The sequence below is a fragment of the Bombyx mandarina genome, chromosome 13 (genome assembly GCF_030267445.1).
Source record: "Bombyx mandarina strain Sakado chromosome 13, ASM3026744v2".
In the NCBI taxonomy this organism is placed as follows: domain Eukaryota; kingdom Metazoa; phylum Arthropoda; class Insecta; order Lepidoptera; family Bombycidae; genus Bombyx; species Bombyx mandarina.
The window spans coordinates 11,952,418-11,977,444 of record NC_143220.1 but is presented as its reverse complement, the minus strand read 5'-3'; the positions used below and the strand labels follow the sequence as shown (position 1 = coordinate 11,977,444).

Here is a 25,027-nt window from a genome sequence, read left to right as displayed (position 1 = left end):
TACCTTTTAGATAAATATGAAAATGCTCGGACTTAAATAAAAATAACAATTTTGTTTTTCCTTTGACGTGTCCCCCCTCGAACGGATTCCTTTCGTTTGTTTTAAGTTTATTTTATACAGAACTTTAAGTCTTTTATTTACCGATTGAGACACTACGAAGTCTGCCGGGTCAGCTAGTCTAAAATAAAAATAATAAGCTTCAACAAAACATTCAATCAATTCAATTTCGATTTTCAATTCCTTCAGACAGAATCAAACAGCATCAGAGTAACACGCAGAAGCTCAGTAGCTTTACACAAAGTTTCGATAGATCGTCAAACAAACACTAAGCCAAATGTTACTCTTGAAAAGTGCGTTCCTGTTAGACTGACCGAAATTAGTTGAGCAAGTGTCATAATTTGACAGGCGCAGAGAACTTTGATTACTTCCTCCTAACTATGCCCGAAATAAGCTAAAACAAGTTTCTCTATTACGAAAACTCCTGAGAGTATTTTAGTGTCGATCCCAGGAAGCTTGACGCAGCTAATTTTTACTAGTTATTAAAATAATATAATACTTTACGGTAAATTCGTGGTTATTAAAAGACATTTCCGTTAGTGACGTGAGACGACATATTGAGAATTTTGGTATTTTAATTATTTAGTGAAATGTAAGAATTAGAAATATAAAAAAAAAATATTCTCTTTTAATTAACTTAAATGAACATCCGAACTCCTGGCTCTTCTGGTGATACGCGGTTACTGGAATTCATAAATATTACAAATTTGCACTTTGATTTCCTATTTTTACCCTACCTTATAGCTGGTAGCTTCTGGCGCTATATACCTGATAGCCTAGAGATTGAAAGTCTACCTAGTACTACATTGACAGATACCAAGGAAAGTTCGAAGACAGCTGTATAATAATAATAATAATAATAATGTACGAATAATGTACCTCGAACACCACATTCCAAGAGCACCAGTCTCTTTCTGCTCTCGACACATAAAAATGTGGGAAGATAAGTATACTCACAAGTCGTGTGCTTCTTGCTTTTATTATATTACTCCATATCTTCTTCAGTGCGTACATAAATAGCTTTTTTTTTTGCTTAGGTGGGTGGACGAGCTCACAGCCCACCTGGTGTTACGTGGTTACTGGAGTGCATAGACATCCACAAAGTAAATGCGCCATCCAGCCTGAGATATAAGTTCTAAGGTCTCAATATGGTTACAACGGCTGTCGCACCCTTCAAACCGAAACGCATTACTGCTTCACGGCAGAAATAGGCGGGGTGGTGGTACTTATCCGTGCGGACTCACAAGAGGTCCTACCACCAGTTGTTCAGGTATAAAGCATAAATCAATTAGATGTAAAAAAAACGTTAAATGTTTTTACATTAAACTTTAATTCCATCTCCCCAAAAAGTAAAAAATACATCCGTACCAATTCAACAAAAACATGTCTTAAAAATAAAACTACTAATATGATAAAACTATGTTAGTACATAGCCCATATGTTCCATTAATATTTGTGACAGAAAGGAATTATGGAATTCCCTCTTACATTTTTTGCTTTCGATAATCTATATTTGGTATTTATTAATAGCTACCTTTCACGTACTACTTTTTATTTATTGGTTATAATTTTCGTACGAAATTCGTATCAAATCCAATTACGTTTTTGAATTCGATTGAGTTCTTGGTAAAAATCCAACTTTGACGCCATTCTGGGAACGGAGTATAAGATCTGCACATAATATCGGTTCTATATCGACCGGTACCAGTTTAAAACTTCTTACTATTGTTGATAGCGTCACTTTAATCTCCATCATTGCAAACTTTTGACCTGGAAACGTACATATTTTATTAAGTGCATGTTTTAAGGGAGAACAATTGTAACTGCTAAGTTGAGACATTAGTATTATTCTTGAGAACATAGACTGTTTGATACTTTGGCTCCGTGCATGGGTTAGCTTGACTGGCCGGAAACTCGTACCTCTAAATCGAATACTATTAATTTATTCCTGTGTTCTTGCTGGACTACACAACATATATGTATTTATATCGAATTAAAAATGTATGTGTGTATGATCGCTATAGACACCGAAAGGGCTGGACCGATTTCGATGAACATTTTGGTAGGCAGTGGCTTGGCTCTGTCCCTAACATTGCTGACGTTCATGAGCGACGGTAACCACTTACCCTCAGGTGGGCCGTACGCTCATCTGCCTGCTCGAGCAATAAAAAAACCACGAAATATTCAGATTGGCCTAGTGGGTGATCCAACGAAGTGTGATATGAAGAGTCGAATTTGACCAGTATAATAATAAAACACTTTTTTTTCCTACTTAAGCTGATAGTCTTGAGAGACCATTTCAGCGTAACCTTAAATAGTAGGTGAGCTCACGGGGCTCAAACCTGACGACGTCACTAGCACGAACCCTAGCAAGAGCCGTGCTTCGCAGAATCTACCACCGGATCGGAAACGCGGCCCACTGAGAAGCTCCGGCGAGAAGCTCAGTGGGCTGTGTCTGTGGGTTAATTTACTCGTCGAGCCCTTCGTCACGAGCGACGGGTTCGATGAGAACGATGACCGGTGCTTGACCTAAAAGCACCGTTAGGATACGCGGGAGAACGATGCGAGTGCGGAGATGACGTATGTTAGTCCTGAATGGAAAAAGAGGATATGCCGCGCCTATTCCACATAGTGGGATCAAGGCAAAAAAAAAGAAAAAGACTAATAAAGTTATAATGCACATAAACTAACCAATGCAATTCCTCGGGCCAGCGCTGAAAGCGAGCCAGCTGAAAGGATTTTTGTGTTCTAATGTATCGAATCGTTCAGGAATGAATTCCAGGGGTTTCTCGAATACTTCTGGATTTCGATGCATCTGGAATATGTTTAACACGACCGATGTTCCTTTAGATAGTTTCAGACTTCCGACCTCTGGAAAGATTTGTAATTGAAATAATACGAAAAAGAAATTAGCAAATTAAATTTTTTTTAAATTTGGTTCTATATACTCGTGTTTTATAGGCGTCTAAGCAGGCGCAGATATAACTGCTGAAACTGAAACCGTGACGGTTATATCAATCCACAAGCTCTTTCTTCCTCGTCTTGTATTGTTCTATAGGAAAGTAAACTATTCAGATTTGGATCGCGTGCTTAGGACATCGGTTCGGTTCACATTTCGATTGCTATAAGTACTTATTATAATTTCAGATGGGCAGGAAACTTATTCAGACATTTAAGAAATACAAAAAATCATGGGGCGTTCTGCTATGATATCCTTTAAAAGCTGATTAGAAGTTGAGCAGGTCGTAGCGCCCCGGAGCACACTGTGAAGGGAAGCTACAAAGTGAAACAGTACATGAGAAATTTCTTTTCCTTTTTTTTTATTGCTTAGATAGGTGGACGAGCTCACAGCCCACCTGGTGTTAAGTGGTTACTGGAGCCCATAGACATCTACAACGTAAATGCGCCTCCCACCTTGAGATATAAGTTCTAAGGTCTCAGTATAGTTACAACGGCTGCCCCACCCTTCAAACCGAAACGCATTACTGCTTCACGGCAGAAATAGGCGGGGTGATGGTACCTACCCGTGCGGACTCACAAGAGGTCCTACCACCAGTCCTATCAAACACTTCCTCAGAGCACTCTGTCTCTGTTTTAATAACCTATAAGATATTTCGAAACTCTTCTTACCAGCATCCTTTGTGATCAAACGTTCAATCAGCGGTACCGATGGATACATCCGCAACGATTCCTTGATGACCAATTCCAGAACCTTCATTTGTGCCAGTTCACTGCAAGCAACATCAACAACGTTCATAGAATTTTAGCACATTACATTAATTACTGGTGGTAGGACCTCTACCGCGCGGGTAGGTACCACCGCCCTGCCTATTTCTGCCGTGAAGCAGTAATGCATTTCGGTCTGAAGGGTAGGGCAGCCGTTGTAACTATACTGAGATCTTAGAACTTATATCTGAAGGTGGGTGGCGCATTTACGTTGTAGATGTCTATGGGCTCCAGTAACCACTTAACACCAGGTGGGCTGTGAGATCGACAACCCATCAAAGCAAAAAAAAAAAAAAAAGACGTTCCCGCGATATTACTCGTAATTTCGAATGAATGAAACATTTATCATTTTCCCTGGATAAAGAGAATCTTGTGTCACTCTCTGGGTCATGAACTACTAGTCTACTTGTCGGTACGTAAAGTCACTAACCAGCGAACACGCTATCATATTAATGACAGCAGATATACCGGACTTTGCTCTCCTCGGGTCATTTTCTATGATAATAGTGTCATATTGTACATGATTCTAATCATAGTCAAAAACTATTTTTAACCGTGATTTCAACCAAATTCTTTTATTAGTTTTTTTATGATTTAGTAGTTTAGAACCTAATAATAATAATAATATGCAAACCTTAACATTTGTAATATTAGTATAGATGCGTAATAGAATTTAATTAAGCGGTAGGCAGCGGCTTGGCTCTGCCCCTGGCATTGCTGAAGTTCATGGGCGACGGTAACCACTCACCATCAGGTGGGCCGTATGCTCGTCTGCCTACAAAAAAAAACTAGCTTTATTATAAGTATATATAATATAACAATAAAAGGTTGAAGGATTATCTTCGAATTGACTTTATTTAATTTTTTAAATACCTATAATCTGTATTTCCGAAGATGCTTCAAGATGTTTCAGGACCAGAGCAAATACAGAAGACAATAAATACAAAAATAAAGTAGAAGAAGAATTCAAAGATGCAACGTGAAAGCGACCGCACAAATTGACCGGTTGAGTTCAATCAGCAAATTATATCAGGATATTACCAATTCGCCCGTTTGTGTGTCACATGATGTATGTTTTCATTGTAGAAGGTGTCCGTGAACAAAATAATATTATATATTGTATTCTTTTATCTTTATCAAATCGGACAAACATTCGTATGATGAACAGGTTTGTTTGATCTTTGTCTGGGTGTTTATTATCCACTAGTGGTCCCTCAGTAGTCGAAATTCGACTATAACTAATTGAAATTATAAGTTTGTACACTATTATGATTCTATAATCAAAGATTTAGCCAAGACTATACTTTAGACAAATATTAATAAAGACAAACAATATTGAATCTATTCTCAACTTAATCACAGACTAACAACAAAAAAAATCGTATATATGCGTGTGTGTGTCAAATACAAATGTTAGTGTGTGTAATGTTTTCTTTATTGAATTACTGTATTTTTTATGGATTATTTAAAAAAATTATAGCATTGTGCACTGCTTCTCTATATTCTCTATTCGCAATTTTCGTAAAAAGGTGTACAAAGTTTTTGCTTCACGTATTAATATATAGCATATATATGCACATAATTAATTGTTTATAAGTATGCACATATCGCACATACAGAGCTATAATGTCACTTATGTGATTCTTGTTAAAACTGAACTGAGTTTGAGAAAATTCATTTTATAATACTTATTAGTGATATGTTTGCTTTTACTGATTCTCTTCCCCCTGAAGCTCTTCCCCCAACCTATGCAATAAAAATAAAAATAAAAATTCTTTAGTCGAAAAGAACTAGGTATATAATTGTAATAAGATGTTGAATTTCCAAATTCTTATTCTGAAAAATTACATAATTTGCAATAAGTGACGTAATAGCACTGTATGTGCGATATGTCAATCTCCGATACCCATAACACAGGGTATCCTAATTTGATGACCATGCGTGATTTTACCTAGTTATTATTATTATTAAAACAGCAATGTTAACTTAAGCTTTTCGAAGAAGAATTTATTTACAATATTAAAACCGGACTCGGAATTAAAGACGAGAATACCTTAAGGAAACTTAACTGGCGTGAAACCAACTGCAAGTTTCGGAAAATTGAACAGCACAGTTTCTTGGCGACCGACCAAGACACCTGACGTTTAATATCTCAAGAAAAATATACTTTACCGAATATGTATTTACAAAAATATTTCTAGCGTATATTTCCTACCAGTTAACGTGACAGAAGATCTTTTCTTACGCAAGTTGTTCTTTCACAATTTTCCTCGCTTTCAAAAACAATATATAGCATCGACATATAAAAATATATCGCTGTTGTCAAATCAAAATCTGCTATGTACACTTTTCCAGATTTTTACTTTTTGACCTTTTTGTATAGTTCACAGCCCTATCTATGTTATGTGTCTATAGCTTTAATATTTACCTATAGCTTTCATTTGATACAGTTCTTAAAAATTGACCTTGAAATAAAATTTTATACGAAAATGCTTTTAATCGTTAATTCAAAATAGAGTTTTTGCACATAGCAGATTTTGGGTTGACAGTGACGATATATAATAATATACAATACAATATAAATATGTACATAAAAAAAATACAGATCAGTGCGGCCGTTCTTAAGTAATGCATTTAAGTACTACATTTTAGTTTTCTTGATACACGATACTTAAAAATCAATCCGAAATACATACATATTTAACAATATGCTTTACGTATATTTCATACTTCAACATTTACATAAAGAATTACGCAGCCCGGTCCATCTTGATTTATAAAATACATATACCTACTCGTAATATGGTAGGTTAACAAACCAGTTATGAATAACAAAGTGGTTGTAAGATAAGATTCCACGGCTCTAAATTGTTTATTTTTTTAAATGATATGCGTAGATGAGCTCACAAGCTATATAGTTGGCGCCGGTATAACGTCACTTTATAATTATCATGAAGTGAATACAGTCCATCTTCAGCTATGTTTATCCATCGCTCAATCGATGCCGCATGAATACCTACTTCACCACAGAAATAAATGGAACCGTAGCACGTGCCCATTCGTGCGAATACGCTATATCCCACAACCGGCAAAACTAGAGACGAGGCAGAAGATGAAGTGCTCTGAGGAATTGTTCGAGATGATACCGTCATCACGTTTTTACCATCACACCGCCCGCCACCGGAGTAGAGTTCATCCATACTACCTGGAGCCACTGCGGTCATCCACAGTGCGTTTCCAGAGGTCTTTTTTGCCACGTACCATCCGGCTATGGAACGAGCTCCCCTCCGCGTTGCTTCCCGAGCGTTATGACATGTCCTTCTTCAAACGAGACTTGTGGAGAGTGTTTAGCGGTATACAGCAGCTTGGCTCTGTCCCTGGCATTGCTGAAGTCCATGGGCGACGGTAACCACTCACCACCAGGTGATTGCTCATCTGCCTACAAGGGCAATAAAAAAAACGAAATTGAGTAGGAAAAGGGAATTGAAGAGGAATTACTACAAGGGATTTGAGAGTATTTAGTTGCAGCAGCTGAATGTAACCCGGATAACGTACATGTCTTCTTTGATGAATAACTGATCTATTTAACGGCCGTCTGGTGTAGTGGTAAGTGACTTGGTCACTACACAAGGGGGTCGCGGGTTCGAATCCCGCCAAGGGAAGATATTTGTATGATAAATATAAAACGTCTTTTCCAGGGTTATGGATGTATGTTAACTATATGTATGTGTATAATAAAAATCTTACAATTATTTCCGTTATCTGGTACCTGTAACACAAGTTCTTTACGAACTTATCACGGGACCAGTTAACGTGGCGTGGTTGTTAGTAAATATTTATTTAAATTTATTATTTATATTATTTATCATCACTGTAAAATCCTATCCATTTAATAACCTGTAACAGCACGAGCGAACACCGTAAATATTACTTACTGTACAACTCGTTAAGAATAATGATATCAGAAGCCGCCCGCTACGTGAAATGTGATTCTAGACGCTAGATAACAAAGATTGAAAGAAAAATAATATGTACTTGTACGCAGGATTCCGGTCCATTTCTTCGCCGAAAATGGTTAGTTGCTCTTCATACAATTTCTCTTGTATGTCAGGATGCTTCGAAAGACAAAATAATGTGTACACAATACCAGAAGTTGTTGTATCATGACCCTGTAAAAAAAATCGGTTGTCTGTAAAGTCGGTTTACTGACGATAGTTGAACGTGACAACGTCATAAGAAAATACGCCTCAGAGCGAGGTAACGCCGCATGAGTCGTTTTTTCGGGCGTGCAGCCGGCTCCATCGAATTATAAGACGTTGTCACGTCAATACTTGATTTAACTTAAAGTAGTAGTATAAGTAACCTCTGGAACCTCTGGGTCTGCGGAGGGACTTCGGTTCCCTCTGTATTTTGTACCGTATGTTCCATGGGGAGTGCTCTGAGGAATTGTTCGAGATGATACCGGCATCTCGTTTTTACCATCGCACCGCCCGCCACCGGAGTAGAGTTCATCCATACTACCTGGAGCCACTGCGGTCATCCACAGTGCGTTTCCAGAGGTCTTTTTTGCCACGTACCATCCGGCTATGGAATGAGCTCCCCTCCACGGTGTTTCCCGAGCGCTATGACATGTCCTTCTTCAAACGAGGCTTGTGGAGAGTATTAAGCGGTAGGCAGCGGCTTGGCTCTGCCCCTGGCATTGCTGAAGTCCATGGGCGACGGTAACCACTCACCATCAGGTGGGCCGTATGCTCGTCTGCCTACAAGGGCAATAAAAAAAAAAAAAAAAAAAAAAAAAAAGTAAATTCACATAAAACCTTTAGAATTCATGTGATAAAAAATAAAGAATTTTATCGCAATGCTAATTGGATTTATGTCTATTAACGTGAATCATCTAATAATAATAGTAGTATCCGGGGACGTGGGCAAAAATCCCATAAATAAATTTATTACTTGCACGATTACTAACATTGTATTGTAAAAAGACCGGCATATTTAGTAAAACTGTGCTTAACTCGTGATGGTACCTCATTGCAGTTCTGCATTTTATTTTGAAGAGACGACAGATATTAATTAGATTATATTAGATATATATTTAGAAACGAGAGGAAAATAGATCACTATTAACACAGACACCATATTTGGGTCTGCCCATCAACATTTACAGGATACGTGTGATGTTTCCATATTCATGACATTAAAAACGTTAAATGTTACCTCAAACATGAAAGTATCTACTTCTTCTCTGACACTCTGTTCATCAATTAGTTTGCCGTCAATTTCGGCCAAAAGCAGAAGATCCAAAAATGCATGTTTATTTTTTATACCTATAAAAAAATATTTACTTAATAAATCTAGTTTTACTTAAAGTAGCAATGATAGCAAACCTAAATCTGACCATAAATCCAGTATAATACAACAATAAAAAAAATAACCTCTGAATTTGGAACCTGTCATTCTCATATTAATATTTATTACGTTTCCTCGTGTTCACGCCAATCTTTGTTAAATATTTGTGTAATAATAAAATGGAGTGGGGTGATAAATAGAACAGAATTCCTGTGATTTTACTCTCTGTTATTAAATGTAACACAAAAAACAGGAATTATGATTTCGATCTGGCGTCACTAGGCCTCTTTAAGCGGTAATTCTGTATTTAGTAGGTAGGCAGCGGCTTGGCTCTGCCCCTGGCATTGCTGAAGTCCATGGGCGACGGTAACCACTCACCTTCAGGTGGGCCGTATGCTCGTCTGCCCACAAGGGCAATAAAAAAAAAAAAAAAAAAAAAAAAATACATATATCTTCTTACCATATTCGTTTGTTCCACTGATATTTGTTTTATTTATTTTTTCAAGTTCGCAACGTCTCGCTTCAATCACTTTTTTTGTCTGTCCATGTACCACTTCCAAGGCGATATCCTGTTTCTTTTTATACGGCGTCAGATTAAAGACGAAATCCTCGCCCAGCAATGGAATTTGCATACGTAATGTTGTTATTTGTGATAAACTGTTAAAAATCCACATGCATTATTTTATATTGATGTAGAATCTCATCGCTCGCCTGCTTTTAAGTAGTTATAGAAGGCCACTTTTAGACATACAGCTGACATCTCAATAACGTTGAATATCTAAAATCAACAGATGAAGAATTCGCTGTATCAATAGCAGAACAATGACACATACCCGTGCACACCAAAGTGCCCTAATTTCTCTGAAATTATCATCCAGTGAGATTTGCATTAAGGAAAACGTTGTAGCAAAATATGCATTACATTGGTTTCGTATTAGGTCTTACTTCAATTGAAATCCAAATTAATCATTTCAATTTATCATTGTATCATTGAACAGACTGCCCGAGACACCCCAGCAGAGGGTGATAGGAAAGAAAGAAGAAGATATCATAACACTTTAAACGTACTACCAGTTCCAAAAATGGGCAATAGTCTATACTAATCTCTACTTACTAAATCCTTACTAAAACTCCAATAATATAACCCAAGGTGTAAAAAATTACCTAAAATATTCTTTACATCGCGTGCCCTGCGAAAACTATTCATAATAGAATAAAATAATGTACTACGACTTTGTAGAACACATTATTATTTACAAAAAGTGTCGTGACAGCATATGTCTAACTATTATAGTTATGCCGCAATAAGTGTTCTTTTATTTAAAAAAATAAAACAACGTCAAATATCGTTGAAATTTTTGTTAAGGACCCGAGCGGAGCCGGAGCGGGCCACTAATCTCAAATATAACCACTGAAATCAACTCAATGGACTTGTCTATGAATGTTTCGTATATTAAAGATGCGGCAATAGAATTAGCATAAAGTAGATAATTACAGATACGTGTACTCATAGCAATTCTGTAGGTATTAATATCGAAGAGCTTTTTTTTTTAAACTACGTGTATATACACCGTAATTTACGATCGAAAACATAATTAAAATACACAGAGTACAGGTACAGATCGCACCAGAAAATTAAGACAGATTGTTCTCGTAGCTACAGCATGCGGTGAAAAACGTATATTTTGACAGTCGGCAAAAACGAAAGAACCTTGAATCTTGAGTTTCAAATAAAATAAAATTAATAAACGAATTCATTACGGAGTATTGTAGAAATAGAATGGAATTAAATGAAAAAAGATGAAAAATGATATAACGTCTCGACAATGCGGTGGGATTTTAATGACAAGTAAAATAAATAAATAAACGGTTAATACTAAATTAATAAAATGTAAATGTTCATGTAACTTCGGTCGTCGCGTTCCTGCCAATGAGTCGAAAGCGAAGCCAGTGCATTTCGTGTATTGCATTTAGGTTGAAGTTTATTTTCATTATAATTTCGGAAGAGAGGCATACGCTGCCATTTAAATACGTACGTTTCGATAGCGCGAACATATTCGGATTCGCTGTTTTGTTGAGCATTCACTGACACCCCCATGATTGACTCTGCGAACAACTTTATTACTTAAGCTTAAAAGAAATAATTAAATTTAAGTACCTAGCGACTTTTTTATATTTTTAATTGCTTAGATGGGTGGACGAGCTCACAGCCCACCTTGTGTTAAGTGGTTACTGGAGCCCATAGAATTCTACGACGTAAATGCGTAAAATATAAGTTCTAAGGTCTCAGTATAGTTACAACGGCTGCGCCACCCTTCAAACGGAAACGCATTACTGCTTCACGGCAGAAATAGGCAGGGCGGTGGTACCTACCCGCGCGGACTCACAAGAGGTCGTACCACCAGTAATTATGCAAATCATAATTTTGCGGGTTTAATTTTTATTACACGATGTTATTCTTACAACGTGGAAGTCAATCGTGAACATTTCTTCAGTAGGTACGTATTAGAAAAATTGATACCCGCCTGGAATTCAACAACGGTACATCACTCAACAAATCGCGCACCGGACGCCACGACGACTTCAAGTATTCAATTGATTATATTCATGGGCGACAATCACCCTTATTTAGACCGGGAAAAGATATGTCTATGAATTATGTTTTTTAATTTAATACTATTTTGTGAACTTAGTGAACTTAATGATAAAATATTAATTTTGCTGCACATGCAACCTATTTTTTGGTTTCTTCCTACCTATGCTGATAGCCTTGAGAGGCTATTTCAGCTTCTCCTTGACGTGTAGGTGAGCTCACGGGACTCTAACCAGAAGTGTTGCTAACACTGGCCCTAGCCAGAGCAGTGCTTCGCAGAATCTAGCACCGGATCGGAAACGCGACCCAGTGAGAAGATCCGGCGAGAAACGCAGTGGGCTGTGTCTATGGGTTAATTCACTCGTGGAGCTCTCCGTCGCAAGCGACGGGTTCGACGAAGACGGTGGCCGTTAATGGATCGGGAGGATCCGTAATGATATGTAAGCAGCCTATACTAACGCATCTCTGAACGTTTTTACATATAACAATCATACAAGCATTATGCATTGTGCAAAAAAACGGTGCGCGTGCAACTTGGTTCATGTGAATGAAGTGAAACTTCTTTTTCGATGCGTATGTAGTATTGTGGTTTTCTTCATTTTTCATCCTTACATCAGATTGCTCATATAATTGGGAATGCTGTGTATAAGAGATGAGATCCTCAACTTTTATATTATGTATATTTTTAATTATAGATAAAAAAATAGAGTTAATACTTCTTTTATATATTGGGCGCTACTCGCATGCGTTCGAGTGCCACGCATTCACTCTCGCTCTATCTCTTTCTAGTAAGGTAGCATTAAAAGTTTAACGCAGCTTTGTTGGAAGTCGCATTAGAAGTTTCACTTCAAAAAACTTAAAATGTCATTTTTACTCTTTATTTTTCACTACTTAATTAGATGCAGATACAATGTCAATGCCACCTCGCCCTATGGACAAAAACATAGTCGTTAAGACTTTAGAACTTACCTGCAACATTATCAAGAGCTGCCAAAGCGGTAATGGGAAACAAATCGATGGGTTGTCCATCAGCGAGACGCCGTATTTTGTCTCGTAATATCTCCGAATTTTTGCAGAACACAGGCAGAAAATTCTGCAATATGTTGAAATGGAAAGCCGGCGTCAAGAATTTGCGATGTAGTCTCCACCTGGGGCCTTGAAACGATGCAATGTGCGTTACCCAACTAGAAAATATGTTTTTTGAAGAAAGGTTTTCTTAAAGGAATATATTTTTGTATTTTGCTTTTTTCTAGACTCCCTTAACTATAGATGAACCGTAAGTTCCTCTTTATAATGTTTATACAAAGATTGCATTAGACAAAATACATGATTAAAACTTTTATTTTCCATTATTTTTTTTGCAATAAAGCTAAAGTTGGGAACTAAACGTTGGGAACAAAATATTCTCATTACCAGTCAACAAAGTGATATACAGAATGTTGTCGTAGGTGCATTGTTATATTGAAGTAAAAATATGTATATAAATATAATCTATCAACGTACGCTTTTCTATAAATCCTGTATTAAATGGTGAAGTAATGCTTCTGATAGTTAACTACTCGTGGATAAATATCTGTGCGAGAAACCTGTTTGAAAACAAGTTTATTATAGATAGGTAGGTTCAATTGAGAGCTTAATTAAAATTACCTGAAGCTGTAAGGAGACCTTCACCCAGCCAGGCTTTCAAAAATGAATACGATCGTCCTTTTGTTATCAAATCGGCACTTGAAACCAAAGCCTAGAACAAAGTTTTTTTTTTTTATAAACTAGTTACTTCGGACGCTCAATAATTCGTCTACGTTTTTTTTTATTGGCCTCTATTTGTTGGTCAAGGTTTTTAAGTCGCTAATGAAATTCAATAATAATACCGGACGTAATTACAAAGCAGTCTCTATTATAACGCATTAACAAGCATTTAGTAGCTTCGTATGTATGTATCATATTATTATGGTTTTTTTTTTATGATGTCACAAGGTCATTTTTACAGACTTTAAGACATCTAACTAATTTGAAAATTTGCACACGCATCAAGGACCGATGACGACAAAATATTTTTTTGAATTCACTCTAATATCCTGACCACTGACAAAAGAATAAAAAAAGAAATTAATCAAAAGTTAGATCAATTTGCTATTTATTCGTTTTTATTGTTTACTAGCTGACCCGGCAAACTTCGTAGTGCCTCAATCGATAAATAAAAGACCTAAACTTTTATATAAAATAAACTTAAAACAAACAAAAGGAATCCGTCCGACGAGGGACACATCAAATGAAAAACAAAATTGATATTTTTATTTAATCCCGAGCATTTTCATATTAATCTACCTTTTGAACCTTCTCTGGACTTCCACAAATAATTCAAGACCAAAATTAGCCAAATCGGTCCAGCCGTTCTCGAGTTTTAGCGAGACTAACGAACAGCAATTTATTTTTATATAACTAGTCAGGTCATAAGTATTGTCACACAGTAAAAACTTTTCTTTTAGAATGCTGGCCACAAAAAAGTTTATTGAATTCGAATTTCGAATTGTTCATGAAAATAAAAATAGTATACATTTAGAATTTTACTCGTTTTTAAATATGGAGTGGACGCTTAAAGAAGACCGTGTTGCAGTTATTGCGTTGCATCGTTGCGGTTACGCGCCAATTCAAATTTTTAACATACTGAAAAATTTGAATATAACCAAAAGATTTGTTTATCGTACCATCAAACGATACAATGAAGACTCTAGTGTAGATGACAGGTCAAGAAGTGGTCGCCCTCGGTCTGTTAGGACTCCAGCAGTGATAAAAGCTGTGAAGGCGCGAATTCAAAGAAATCCCAAACGTAAGCAGAAACTGTTGGCCCTTCAGATGGGGTTAAGCAGAACCACGGTGAAAGGGTGTTAAATGAAGACTTAGGGCTTCGGGCATATCGAAGAAAAACAGGACATCGTTTGAATGCTCGTCTAATGGACCTGAGACTGAAGAGATGCCGCGCTTTGTTGAAGCGGTACGCGGGAAATAAAAATCGGGAAATTCTTTTTTCGGATGAAAAAATTTTTACCGTAGAAGAGAGCTACAACAAACAAAATGATAAGGTGTACGCACACAGTAGTGAAGAAGCGAGCAACCGTATTCCGCGTGTCCAACGAGGTCATTTTCCATCCTCGCTCATGGTATGGTTGGGAGTTTCTTATTGGGGCTTAACAGAGGTACATTTTTGTGAGAAAGGTGTAAAAACGAATGCAGTTGTGTATCAAAATACAGTCCTGACGAACCTTTTGGAACCTGTTTCTCATACCATGTTCAATAACAGGCACTGGGTATTCCAACATGATTCGGCGCCAGCTCATAGAGCGAAGAGCACACAAGACTGGCTGGCGGCGCGTGAAATCGACTACATCCGGCACGAAGACTGGCCCTCCTCCAGTCCAGATTTGAATGCGTTAGATTACAAGATATGGCAACACTTGGAGGAAAAGGCGTGCTCAAAGCCTCATCCCAATTTGGAGTCACTCAAGACATCCATTGACATGGACCTCGTTCGTGCTGCGATACACGACTGGCCGCGCAGATTGAAGGCCTGTATTTAAAATCACGGAGGTCATTTTGAATAAACTTTAGTGTCATAAGAATCTATGTTTTGTTAAGTTCATTTTGGTATATGAATGGTTACATAATGAATAAACTTGTTTCAATTATTTTACATTAAACATGTGACAGAATTTATGACCTGACTAGGTATATATAAGATTTTTAAACTACAATTTTTTTATTGCTAAGACCATAAAAATTCGATCACTAGCACAACGCCATTAAAACCTACACAAATATGCTGCAAAGCTACACATGTAGATTGCTTTCCAAAAGTCAAGGTTACTAAAGTAACAGTCACCAAATAATAGATTTATTTTATTTCCTGATATAAAATTCAACTAAAAAACGAATACTACTTTAATCTGCAATCATAATCCAAATGCTATTGTGTGCATGTCCCTCAATCAAGTCTTCGTAGATTCAATACTGGACACTGAAGTGGGCAGATAACATTTCGGTAAATTTATATTTGTTATCAAAGATCCGTTTATTTGTTATTAGCATCAACAGTTAGATGTTTTTATTTGAACTTCAATTGAATTTACTTCATTCGATTAGCTGATAAAAAAAATATTAACTATAATAAATTTCTCCATATTTAAAAATTTGAATGGCCCTCCTGTACAATTGCAAAAATTTCGCTTAAAGCAATTTTTTTTATTTATTGCTTACATGGATGGATTAGCTCACAGTCCCCCTGGTGTTAAGTGGTTACTGGAGCCCATAGACATCTACAACGTAAATGCTACAATATAAATAATTGAATTATAAGTTCTAAGGTCTCAAGTTTAGTTACAACACTTACAACGGCGGCCCTTCAAGCCGAAACGCATTACTACTTCACGGCAGAAATAGGCAGGATGGTGGTACCTACCCGAGCGGACTCACAAGAGGTCCTACCATCAGTAAGATAGCCTTTCACTCCTCGATATGTGTTTTTTTTATTATTATTATTTTATGAAACTTACCTCGGCATACTTTGGATGGGATATTAATACATAGGGATAGCTAAAGAAATGTACTCTGAAGACGTCACCGTATTTATCCGTGAAACTTTTGAGAAGTCCCAGAAATTCTGCGGCAAAAAAGAGAAAAAATATATTTAACACTAAATATCTTACATTAAACCAATCGCAGGATCTAACTAATAAAAGGTCCACTTTTATCCAGATTAAGTATGTCTTAAGTAAATTTTCCCTAAATCTCGTCTCGGAAGAAACAGTGGAAGATTCCAGAATCAAGCCAAATATCGAATTATGTGTGTACTCATTTTAAATGAGAGCGAAGGAATTCTCGAATTTCTTTGTGTCTTTGGAATTAATTCCTCTCTATCACTACTACTAAACTATTATAAAATGTTTTTAGGAAAGATTACTGGAGGCCCGTAGGCTTTTCTAGTTTCACCGCGACTGGTGAGCGAGTACGGGCTCAGCCAGGAGAGCGTAGGAAGAGCTGCTGCTTCGCGAATGCACCTACTACCGGATCGGAATCGCGATCCGCTGAGTAGATCGGGCGAGAAACACGGCGAGCTGATGTATGGGCTAGGTTTCACGTCGAACTCTTCGACGAGTTGGACGAGTACGGCTACCAGAGTCCCTACATCTCCTAGTGCTAGAGCTGCAGGCGTCTAATACCGATATTAGTGGAGGGGATGTATTCGTAAGAACCTATCTAGGGCGTTGACGATGACTGACTTAGGCATGAACCGAAGTCATAGAGTAAGCGGTCGAATATAAAATGTGTTATTTATACAGCCTTATAACCCATTGAAACGTTACCATAAGAATTGTTTTTTATCTATTGATTAAATTGATGAACAGAGTGAAAATAAAATATTTATTTCAACTTTGTCTAATTTAAGTAGCCCTCATACTCAGTGACTTGGACATTAAAAGTTAACGGAGAGACTTAAATTGTTTTATAATCATGTTAATTATCATCTGTTATATAATTTCTAACATTAACATAAATTACAGAATTATTTAAGAACAATAACTTTTTCGCTAGATCGTATTTTAATAAAATAAAAAACAACTTATGTTCTGCTCCAAATTGATCTCTATGTACCTAAGAAAACTATATATTATATGGAAGTCCGATGAATCAGTTGTGCGTGAATACACAAACAGAAAATAATTCAAAAAATAACAGACTAATGTTTTATTGCTTTTCTTTAGACACCTCCTTTTTATTCCAGTTTTATTATGTTTCGTCAATGCACAGATTATCCACTGAATTCTACTGTTTTAAAATAAATATTCATAATTATTCTTTGTTAAAATCGTTTAACGATACTAAAACTAAATTAAAATAAAAATTTAAAAATAAAACGAATCGCTAAGTCCGCTATGAATCGAAGTCAACACATTAAATTGTGTTCTATTTGACGGGAGACCAGAAGGCCGGTACGTATTTTGCACAAAGAATTAGCATTGCTATCCAGCGTGGAAATGCTGCCAGCCTTCTGGGAACTCTGCCAACCGGCGGTGAGCTAACACAGTTTTTCTATTTATAAGTAACTTTACCTAAATAATTATTATTTTTATACATAAAATATTAAATATATATACCCGTGGATCTCACTACGAACTGATGAGCATTTCCAATGATCGGCAGTGGAAATGGTCCAGGTACATTGCTTTTACATATGCGATTTAACATCGACCACCAAGACACTGTTAAAACTAACACTAATAAACAAATTAATAGAATTAAATACATTATAGCTGTAAACGCGGCCTGATTCAACCAGAATAATAAGTAAACTGTCGTGTCTTATGATCTTTGAATCACCGGTTTGAATAGATTAAATAATATATTAGTATCGAGTGTCGTCTCAGTGTTCGAGCTCGTACGTACTAGTACTAGTACTACAATATTAAGTGTGAGTACGTTTTTTTATTATCTATGAAGGTAAACATATGACCTGTGATGAATACTTAGCGTCGCTTGTCGAGGTTTTTTTTTTCCTAATTGGGTGGACGAGCTCACAGCCCACCTGGTATTAAGTGGTTACTAGAGCCCATAGACGTCTACAACGTAAATGCGCCATCCATCTTGAGATATAGGTTCTAAAGTCTCATGTAGTAGTTAAAACAGCTGCCCCACCCTTCAAACCGAAACGCATTACTGCTTCACGGCAGAACGAGGCAGGGTGGTGGTACCTACCCGTGCGGACTCACAAGAGGTCCTACCACCAGTAAATGGCGCTGTCAAACGTTGAATACGTTAATATCTAGTATGAAACGTTACACAAACGATCTCTGGAAACGCACTATGGATAATCACGGTGATACAAGGTAGAATAAGTGCAGTAGGATGACTTCGAGCACGTAGGATAGCAGGACATCATGAGACGCGTCAATTCTGACGTCACAGACATGACGATCACGACCACTCTGTCTATAATAAAACGGTTGAGAAGAAGACAAGGTGGAAAGGATGAAGACTGCTATGATGGCGCGTAATGCGATGATAAAATATTAATAATGAGATAATTCCTTATAGCTTTCTCTTACATAATCATGGGCTTCTAGTCTATGATCCTTCAGCTACTATTACTTCTTTTGCTACAATATCTCTCTACATGGTAGTAACCATATAAAAAAAAACTATGTACTTTCTGTGTTCCTGCTATTGTTCTATTGAGCTCTGCTTGAAGTAGACTGAAGAAGTAGGCGGACTGCAAGTAAATCGAGTAACGACTTTCGCTGTCTGATATCCATGGACTACAGTAACCACTTGTTAACAGAGGGAGATCGAGAGCTTATTTACGTATCTGAGCCTAGTAAAAGTACTACTAAGCCTGTTTTAGTCCACTGCTAAACTTAATCAAATCTAATAAGAACGTTTTAGAGCCTCATATGAACTCAAATGTAGTGAACGTAGTTTTTAAAAGCTTAGACACAACAGCTGTAATAATCCCGAGAGACAGATAAGGTTTTATTTAGACCTTCAATGTTTTTATTGTTTTTTATTCCGTAGATCTGTGGGCAAGGTCAGCGCCCACATGGTCATTACCGGAGTGTAAAGACTGACGTGAATGCGGCAAGTCACCTTAAGATAAAATGTTGAGGTGACGATTATATTATATCACGACAAAACGACAATTTTTACTGGTGGTAGGACCTCTTGTGAGTCCGCGCGGGCAGGTACCACCACCCTACCTATTTCTGCCTTGAAGCAGTAATGCGTTTCGGTTTGAAGGGTGAAGCAGCCGTTGTAACTAAACTTGAGACCTCATCATATCTCAAGGTGGGTGGCGCATTTACGTTGTGGATGTCTATGGGCTCCAGTAACCACTTAACATCAGGTGGGCTGTGAACCTAAGCGATAAAAAATAAAAACCTACAGTTTGAACCGGAACGCATGACAGTTTCACGGCTGAAATAGGCAACAACGATATTTTTTTTTATCTTTGGTGAAAACTTTGAGGAGAAATGCTGCTCTGAACGCTGCTCTGCGATGAACTGAAAGCACGTTGGCCTTGTGCTATCTCTTACAATTATTATAATGGTGTGCTCACCTGTACGCAATATGCACGAACGTTTAGGAATAAGATCGGATATGTTAGCCACACACGAGCACACCGTGACAATTGAAGCGGAGTTGAAGTTTTCGCCGTGGCCGAAATCGGCTAACGAGAGTAGTATATAGGCAGAGGATAGTGGTACCTACTCTTTCGGGCTTACAATATGGCTTACCACCAGTGAACTATCCATAGACACAGCCCAATGAGCTTCTTCTTCTTCTTCTTGCTCGGTCGCTTTTCCGATCCGATGGTAGATTCTGCGAAGCAATGCCCTTGCTAGGGCCATTGTTAGCAACACTCCGGTTTGAGCCCCGTGAACTCACCTACACGTCAAGGAGAAGCTGAAATAGCCTCTCAAGGCTATCAGCATAAGCAACAAAAAGAATATGCAGAATACGCTGGTATACTACTTAGACCATGCATCTGCCCAATCTCCGGTAAACACCTTAATCGTCCTTTTACGACACGCACACCACGGCTGGTGGCACTATTTCATAGCACCTCAAACACGACCACCTAAAATGTATGTAAATTAAAATCTGACAGGATATAGCTCATATTTTTGCGGTAGGCAGCGGCTTGGCTCTGCCCCTGGCATTGCTGAAGTCCATGGGCGACGGTAACCACTCACCATCAGGTGGGCCGTATGCCCGTCTGCCTACAAAGGCAATAAAAAAAAATAAAAAAAATATAGGTATCACTATTCACAGCGTACCGGTATTAAATTGATAATGAGGTCGAAGCCACGACGCTTAGGGTTTCCATAAAACCCTAAAAGGCGAAATTAAAAACTTACTTTTTAAAATTAGTTTACCAAAATCATTTGTTGTATACCTACTTATGTAGGTAATATTTTACATTCGTTCATTCGCGCATTCGTTCGGCGGATAGAGAAAGCTGCGCTCATTTTAATTTTGACTATTTCTAAGCTTAAACAACAGTATTGTTTTATTCTCGAAACAAAACCAAATATGTACATATTATTTACGATATACCTGGGTTACACGCCCAACGACGTGACGCCGTCTACATAATCGAGGCCGCAACCCGCAAAGTTTAATTTACTCTAAGAAAGATTACTAGCGGAGAACCCTCTCGGAGTAATGATGAGATAAACTCTACTATGTATGTGCGACAAAGGATATAAAGCGAAATTACTTTAGATGTTATGAGCACTTCATTAAATGTTTAGGAAAGCAGAGTGCGGTCGGGGCTTAGGATGTCTTGTATTTTGTTTACGTGACAAACATTAAAATTTTAATTAATAAAGACGCCACTAGATAGTATTTTAAATTATAGTATTCTTTTTTTGTTTCATACGAGTCAAGACATAAATAAAACTACTTTTACGATTTAATCTAGTGTTTTTTATTGTCATTATATAACTTGCCTGACGTCTAAATACACGATTTTGAAAACTGTAAAGTGTTCGACTCGTCAGGAATAATAGAATAACATTAAATAAAAAACGAGATTAAGCCGTAAAAGTAGATTTAATTATAATTTAAACTACTATAAATGTCAAATCGAACGAGAATTCCTGGAAGAAAGTTTATGAATGATTTTACTTAGTATTGGTTAACATTTACCTAAATGTTTGTAAATTATCTTTTAAATGTATAATTCTATTATTCTAGGAATAATCTAAAATACATTTCAATATAGTCCTAGTCCAAACTCAATAACGTATCGGTAATTTAACAGTAACATCATAGTTTTGAGCGCATATTACAAACGTTCTCGTCGAACCCGTCGCTTCCGACGAAGGGCTCGGCGAGTAAATTAACTCACAAACACAGTCCACTGAGTTTCTCGCCGGATCTCCTCAGTGGGTCGCGTTTCCGATCCGGTGTTAGATTCTGTGAAGCACGGATCTTGCCAGGGCTCGTGTTAGCAACATCGTCAGGTTTGAGCCCCGTGAGCTCACCTAATAGTCCGGTGAGCCTGACATGGTCTCTCTTAGGTAGGATTAAGTTTTTTTCTTTTTTTGCCACATACCATCCGACTTTAGAATGAACTCCCCTCCACGGTGTTTTCCAAGCGCTATGATGTGTCCTTCTTCAAACGAGGCTTGCGGAGAGTACTTAATGGTAAGCAGCGGATTGGCTCTGCCCCTGACATTGCTGACGTCCATGAGCGACGGTGACCACTTACCATTAGGTGGGCCATATGCTCGTCTGCCTACAAAGGCAATAAAAAAATAAATAAAAAATAACAACTGTTATAACAATATAGTCACTTGAACTGTTGTGACTAATTATTATCTAGAATGGAATTTAGACAAATAAGTACTTCGTGGAAATGGTAGGTAGGCTGCATAATGTAAAAAAATCATATTAATCTAAGTAAATTAATGTCACTTTCAGAACCTGGTCCCTCGTTTGTTGGGGGTGGCCGGCGCGTTAAGCCGGCTTCTGCCCAACGTCGGGGGGCCTGACCAGGTGACGCGCCGTCTCTATACGGGGGTGGTGCGATCAATGGCCCTATACGGGGCGCCTGTGTGGGGCCAGTCCCTGGCCGCGGGGGTGGCGAAGCTGCTGCAACGGCCGCAACGCACTATCGCGGTCAGGGTCATCCGTGGTTATCGCACCATCTCCTTTGAGGCGGCGTATGTACTGGCTGGGACGCCGCCTTGGGTTCTGGAAGCGGAGGCGCTCGCCGCTGACTATCAGTGGCAGGCTGACCTTCGTGCCCGGGGCGTGGCGCGTCCCAGCCCCAGTGTGGTCAGAGCGCGGAGGGCCCAATCTAGGCGGTCCATGCTGGAGTCATGGTCCAGACGGCTGGCTGATTCTTCGGCTGGTCGTAGGTCCGTCGAGGCGATTCGCCCGATCCTTGTGGATTGGGGGAATCGTGACAGAGGACGGCTCACTTTCCGGCTCACGCAGGTGCTCACTGGGCATGGTTGCTTCGGTGAGTTCCTGCACCGGATCGGAGCCGAGCCGACGACAGAGTGCCACCATTGTGGTTGCGACTTGGACACGGCGGAGCACACGCTCGTTGCCTGCCCCGCATGGGAGGGGTGGCGCCGTGTCCTCGTCGCAAAAATAGGAAACGACTTGTCGTTGCCGAGTGTTGTGGCATCGATGCTCGGCGACGACGAGTCGTGGAAGGCTATGCTCGACTTCTGCGAGTGCACCATCTCGCAGAAGGAGGCGGCGGGGCGCGTGAGAGACGCACAATCCCGCCGCCGTCGAGCGGGGGCCAGGGAGGCGGATCTCGCCCAAGCCCTGGCCCTCTTAGTGTTTCGGGTCCCCCTCACATGTCGGTCTGGGGACCGGCGATGGGCGCCTAAGAAGACGACGTGCAAGCTGCTCTGCACGCGTTTTACGCAAGAGCATCCGGGTGACGGAAGGCCGGCTATCCTCGACCCACGCTGGTTCTGGTCCAGCGGGGTATTCCGTAGGATAGCTCACTCTAACCGGCGCCATCTAGGCGGGCTTCAGATAGCCTGCCGACCGAGAGGGCTGGTGGTCGTGGCGCCGACGACCGCCAGTCCGGCGTCCCGAGGGGGAGGGTGATGGGAGAGATGTGCTCCGCACTAAGCGCTTCGCTTTCCCCCCTTTGCCTCTTCATGAGTTCTGTCTCATGCGAGGTTTGGACGATGGTTGTTGAGCGACAGGAGGTTTTAGTCAGTTCGATTCTGACACACCCCACTCTCCATCCCCAGTGGAGGGCGGAAGTCCGGCGATTTCCTCCTGACCAAAAAAAAAAAAAAATTAAATTAATGTAAAATTTCATTACTAATTGAGTGGAACAACAATAAACAACGTTTATTTGAACAATTTGTCGTAACAGAACCGAGCAACGCTACTCTGCGGTTAAGTTTGTGGTTTGGCTACGATAAAAGAAACTTCATGAGATATCTGCCATGTGCTCCGATTACAAGGACAAGGTACAGTTGGTGTTTCAGACTGGGCTGTGTTCAAATCTAATTGATTTTTTAACGTCAGGTATGTACATTAAAACAAATCGATATATTATTAGGCCAAAACTGCAGTAATAAATTGTGATATTTTCGTATTTTGGTAGTAATAATTGCAAAACCGGGCAACCGAAAAAAAAACGGATGAAGCAATAGTCTGTCAATCAGGCTTGCCAGTTCATTTTACATGTAAAGAAATAAAAACTGTGATAAAGGGTATGAAAAGAGGCAAGTCTCCTGGTAATGATGGACTCAGCATTGAGCATCTCCAGAATTCTGGTGTTCACCTGCCGAGAGTTTTGACTATGTTGTTCAATTTGTTTGTAGGGCATTCTCACTTACCAAGGGAGATGTTGGACACAATAGTTGTACCTATTGTAAAAAACAGGACAGGAGACATAGCGGACAAGGGAAATTATAGACCAATTTCACTGGCAACCGTCATAGCCAAGGTGTTTGACAGCGTGCTTGACTCACATCTCAGTGGATACACTAAACTGCATGATACACAGTTTGGATTTTGTGCTGGGCTATCTACTGAGAGTGCCATTTTTGCACTGAAGCATGCTGTCAAATACTACACTGATAGGAAAACACCAGTGTATGCCTGTTTCCTGGACTTATCAAAAGCCTTTGACCTTGTTTCCTATAATATCTTGTGGGAAAAGCTACTGGGAGAGGGTGTACCTCCTTCATTAGTAAATATATTATGTTTGTGGTATGAGAAGCAGAGGAACTTTGTACGGTGGTCCAACGTACTGTCGGACCCTTACAAACTAGAATGTGGTGTAAGGCAGGGTGGTTTGACCTCCCCGAGGCTCTTTAATATCTATGTAAATAAGCTACTTGAGGAGCTCAGTAGCACACATGTTGGTTGTCATATAGATGATTTGTGTCTTAATAACATTAGCTATGCGGATGACATGGTGCTGCTGAGCCCATCAATATGTGGGTTAAGAAAGTTGCTTTCCATATGTGAATCCTATGCTGAGGATCATGGCTTAAAGTATAACCCGAGTAAAAGTGAGCTGTTGGTGTTCAGAGGTGTAAACAAAAGTCCACCTCATGTCCCGCCTCTAATGCTCGGTGGCTTACCTGTACAAAGAGTAACACAGTTCAAATATCTAGGGCATATTGTAGATGAGGAATTAAAAGATGATATGGACATGGAAAGGGAACGCAGGGCGTTGGCTGTCAGAGGGAATGTAGTGGCACAAAGATTTGCAAGTTGTTCAGTGCCGGTCAAAATTACCCTCTTCAAGGCTTACTG

At 38.9% G+C, this 25,027-nt stretch overlaps 1 protein-coding gene across 1 annotated transcript; it reads right to left on the bottom strand.

The window, feature by feature from the left end:
• Positions 1-1,368: 1,368 nt before the first annotated feature.
• Positions 1,369-18,084, bottom strand: Cyp4l6 (cytochrome P450 CYP4L6). Its single transcript, XM_028172657.2, has 11 exons — positions 17,875-18,084; positions 16,273-16,379; positions 13,373-13,463; positions 12,695-12,880; positions 11,169-11,238; positions 9,593-9,789; positions 9,001-9,110; positions 7,819-7,952; positions 3,688-3,788; positions 2,749-2,928; positions 1,369-1,827 (listed from the first exon to the last, which is right to left on the bottom strand). The coding sequence occupies exons 1-11, from the start codon at positions 18,023-18,025 to the stop codon at positions 1,655-1,657; spliced, it is 1,500 nt and encodes a 499-aa protein (XP_028028458.2). The 5' UTR covers positions 18,026-18,084; the 3' UTR covers positions 1,369-1,654.
• Positions 18,085-25,027: the final 6,943 nt, after the last annotated feature.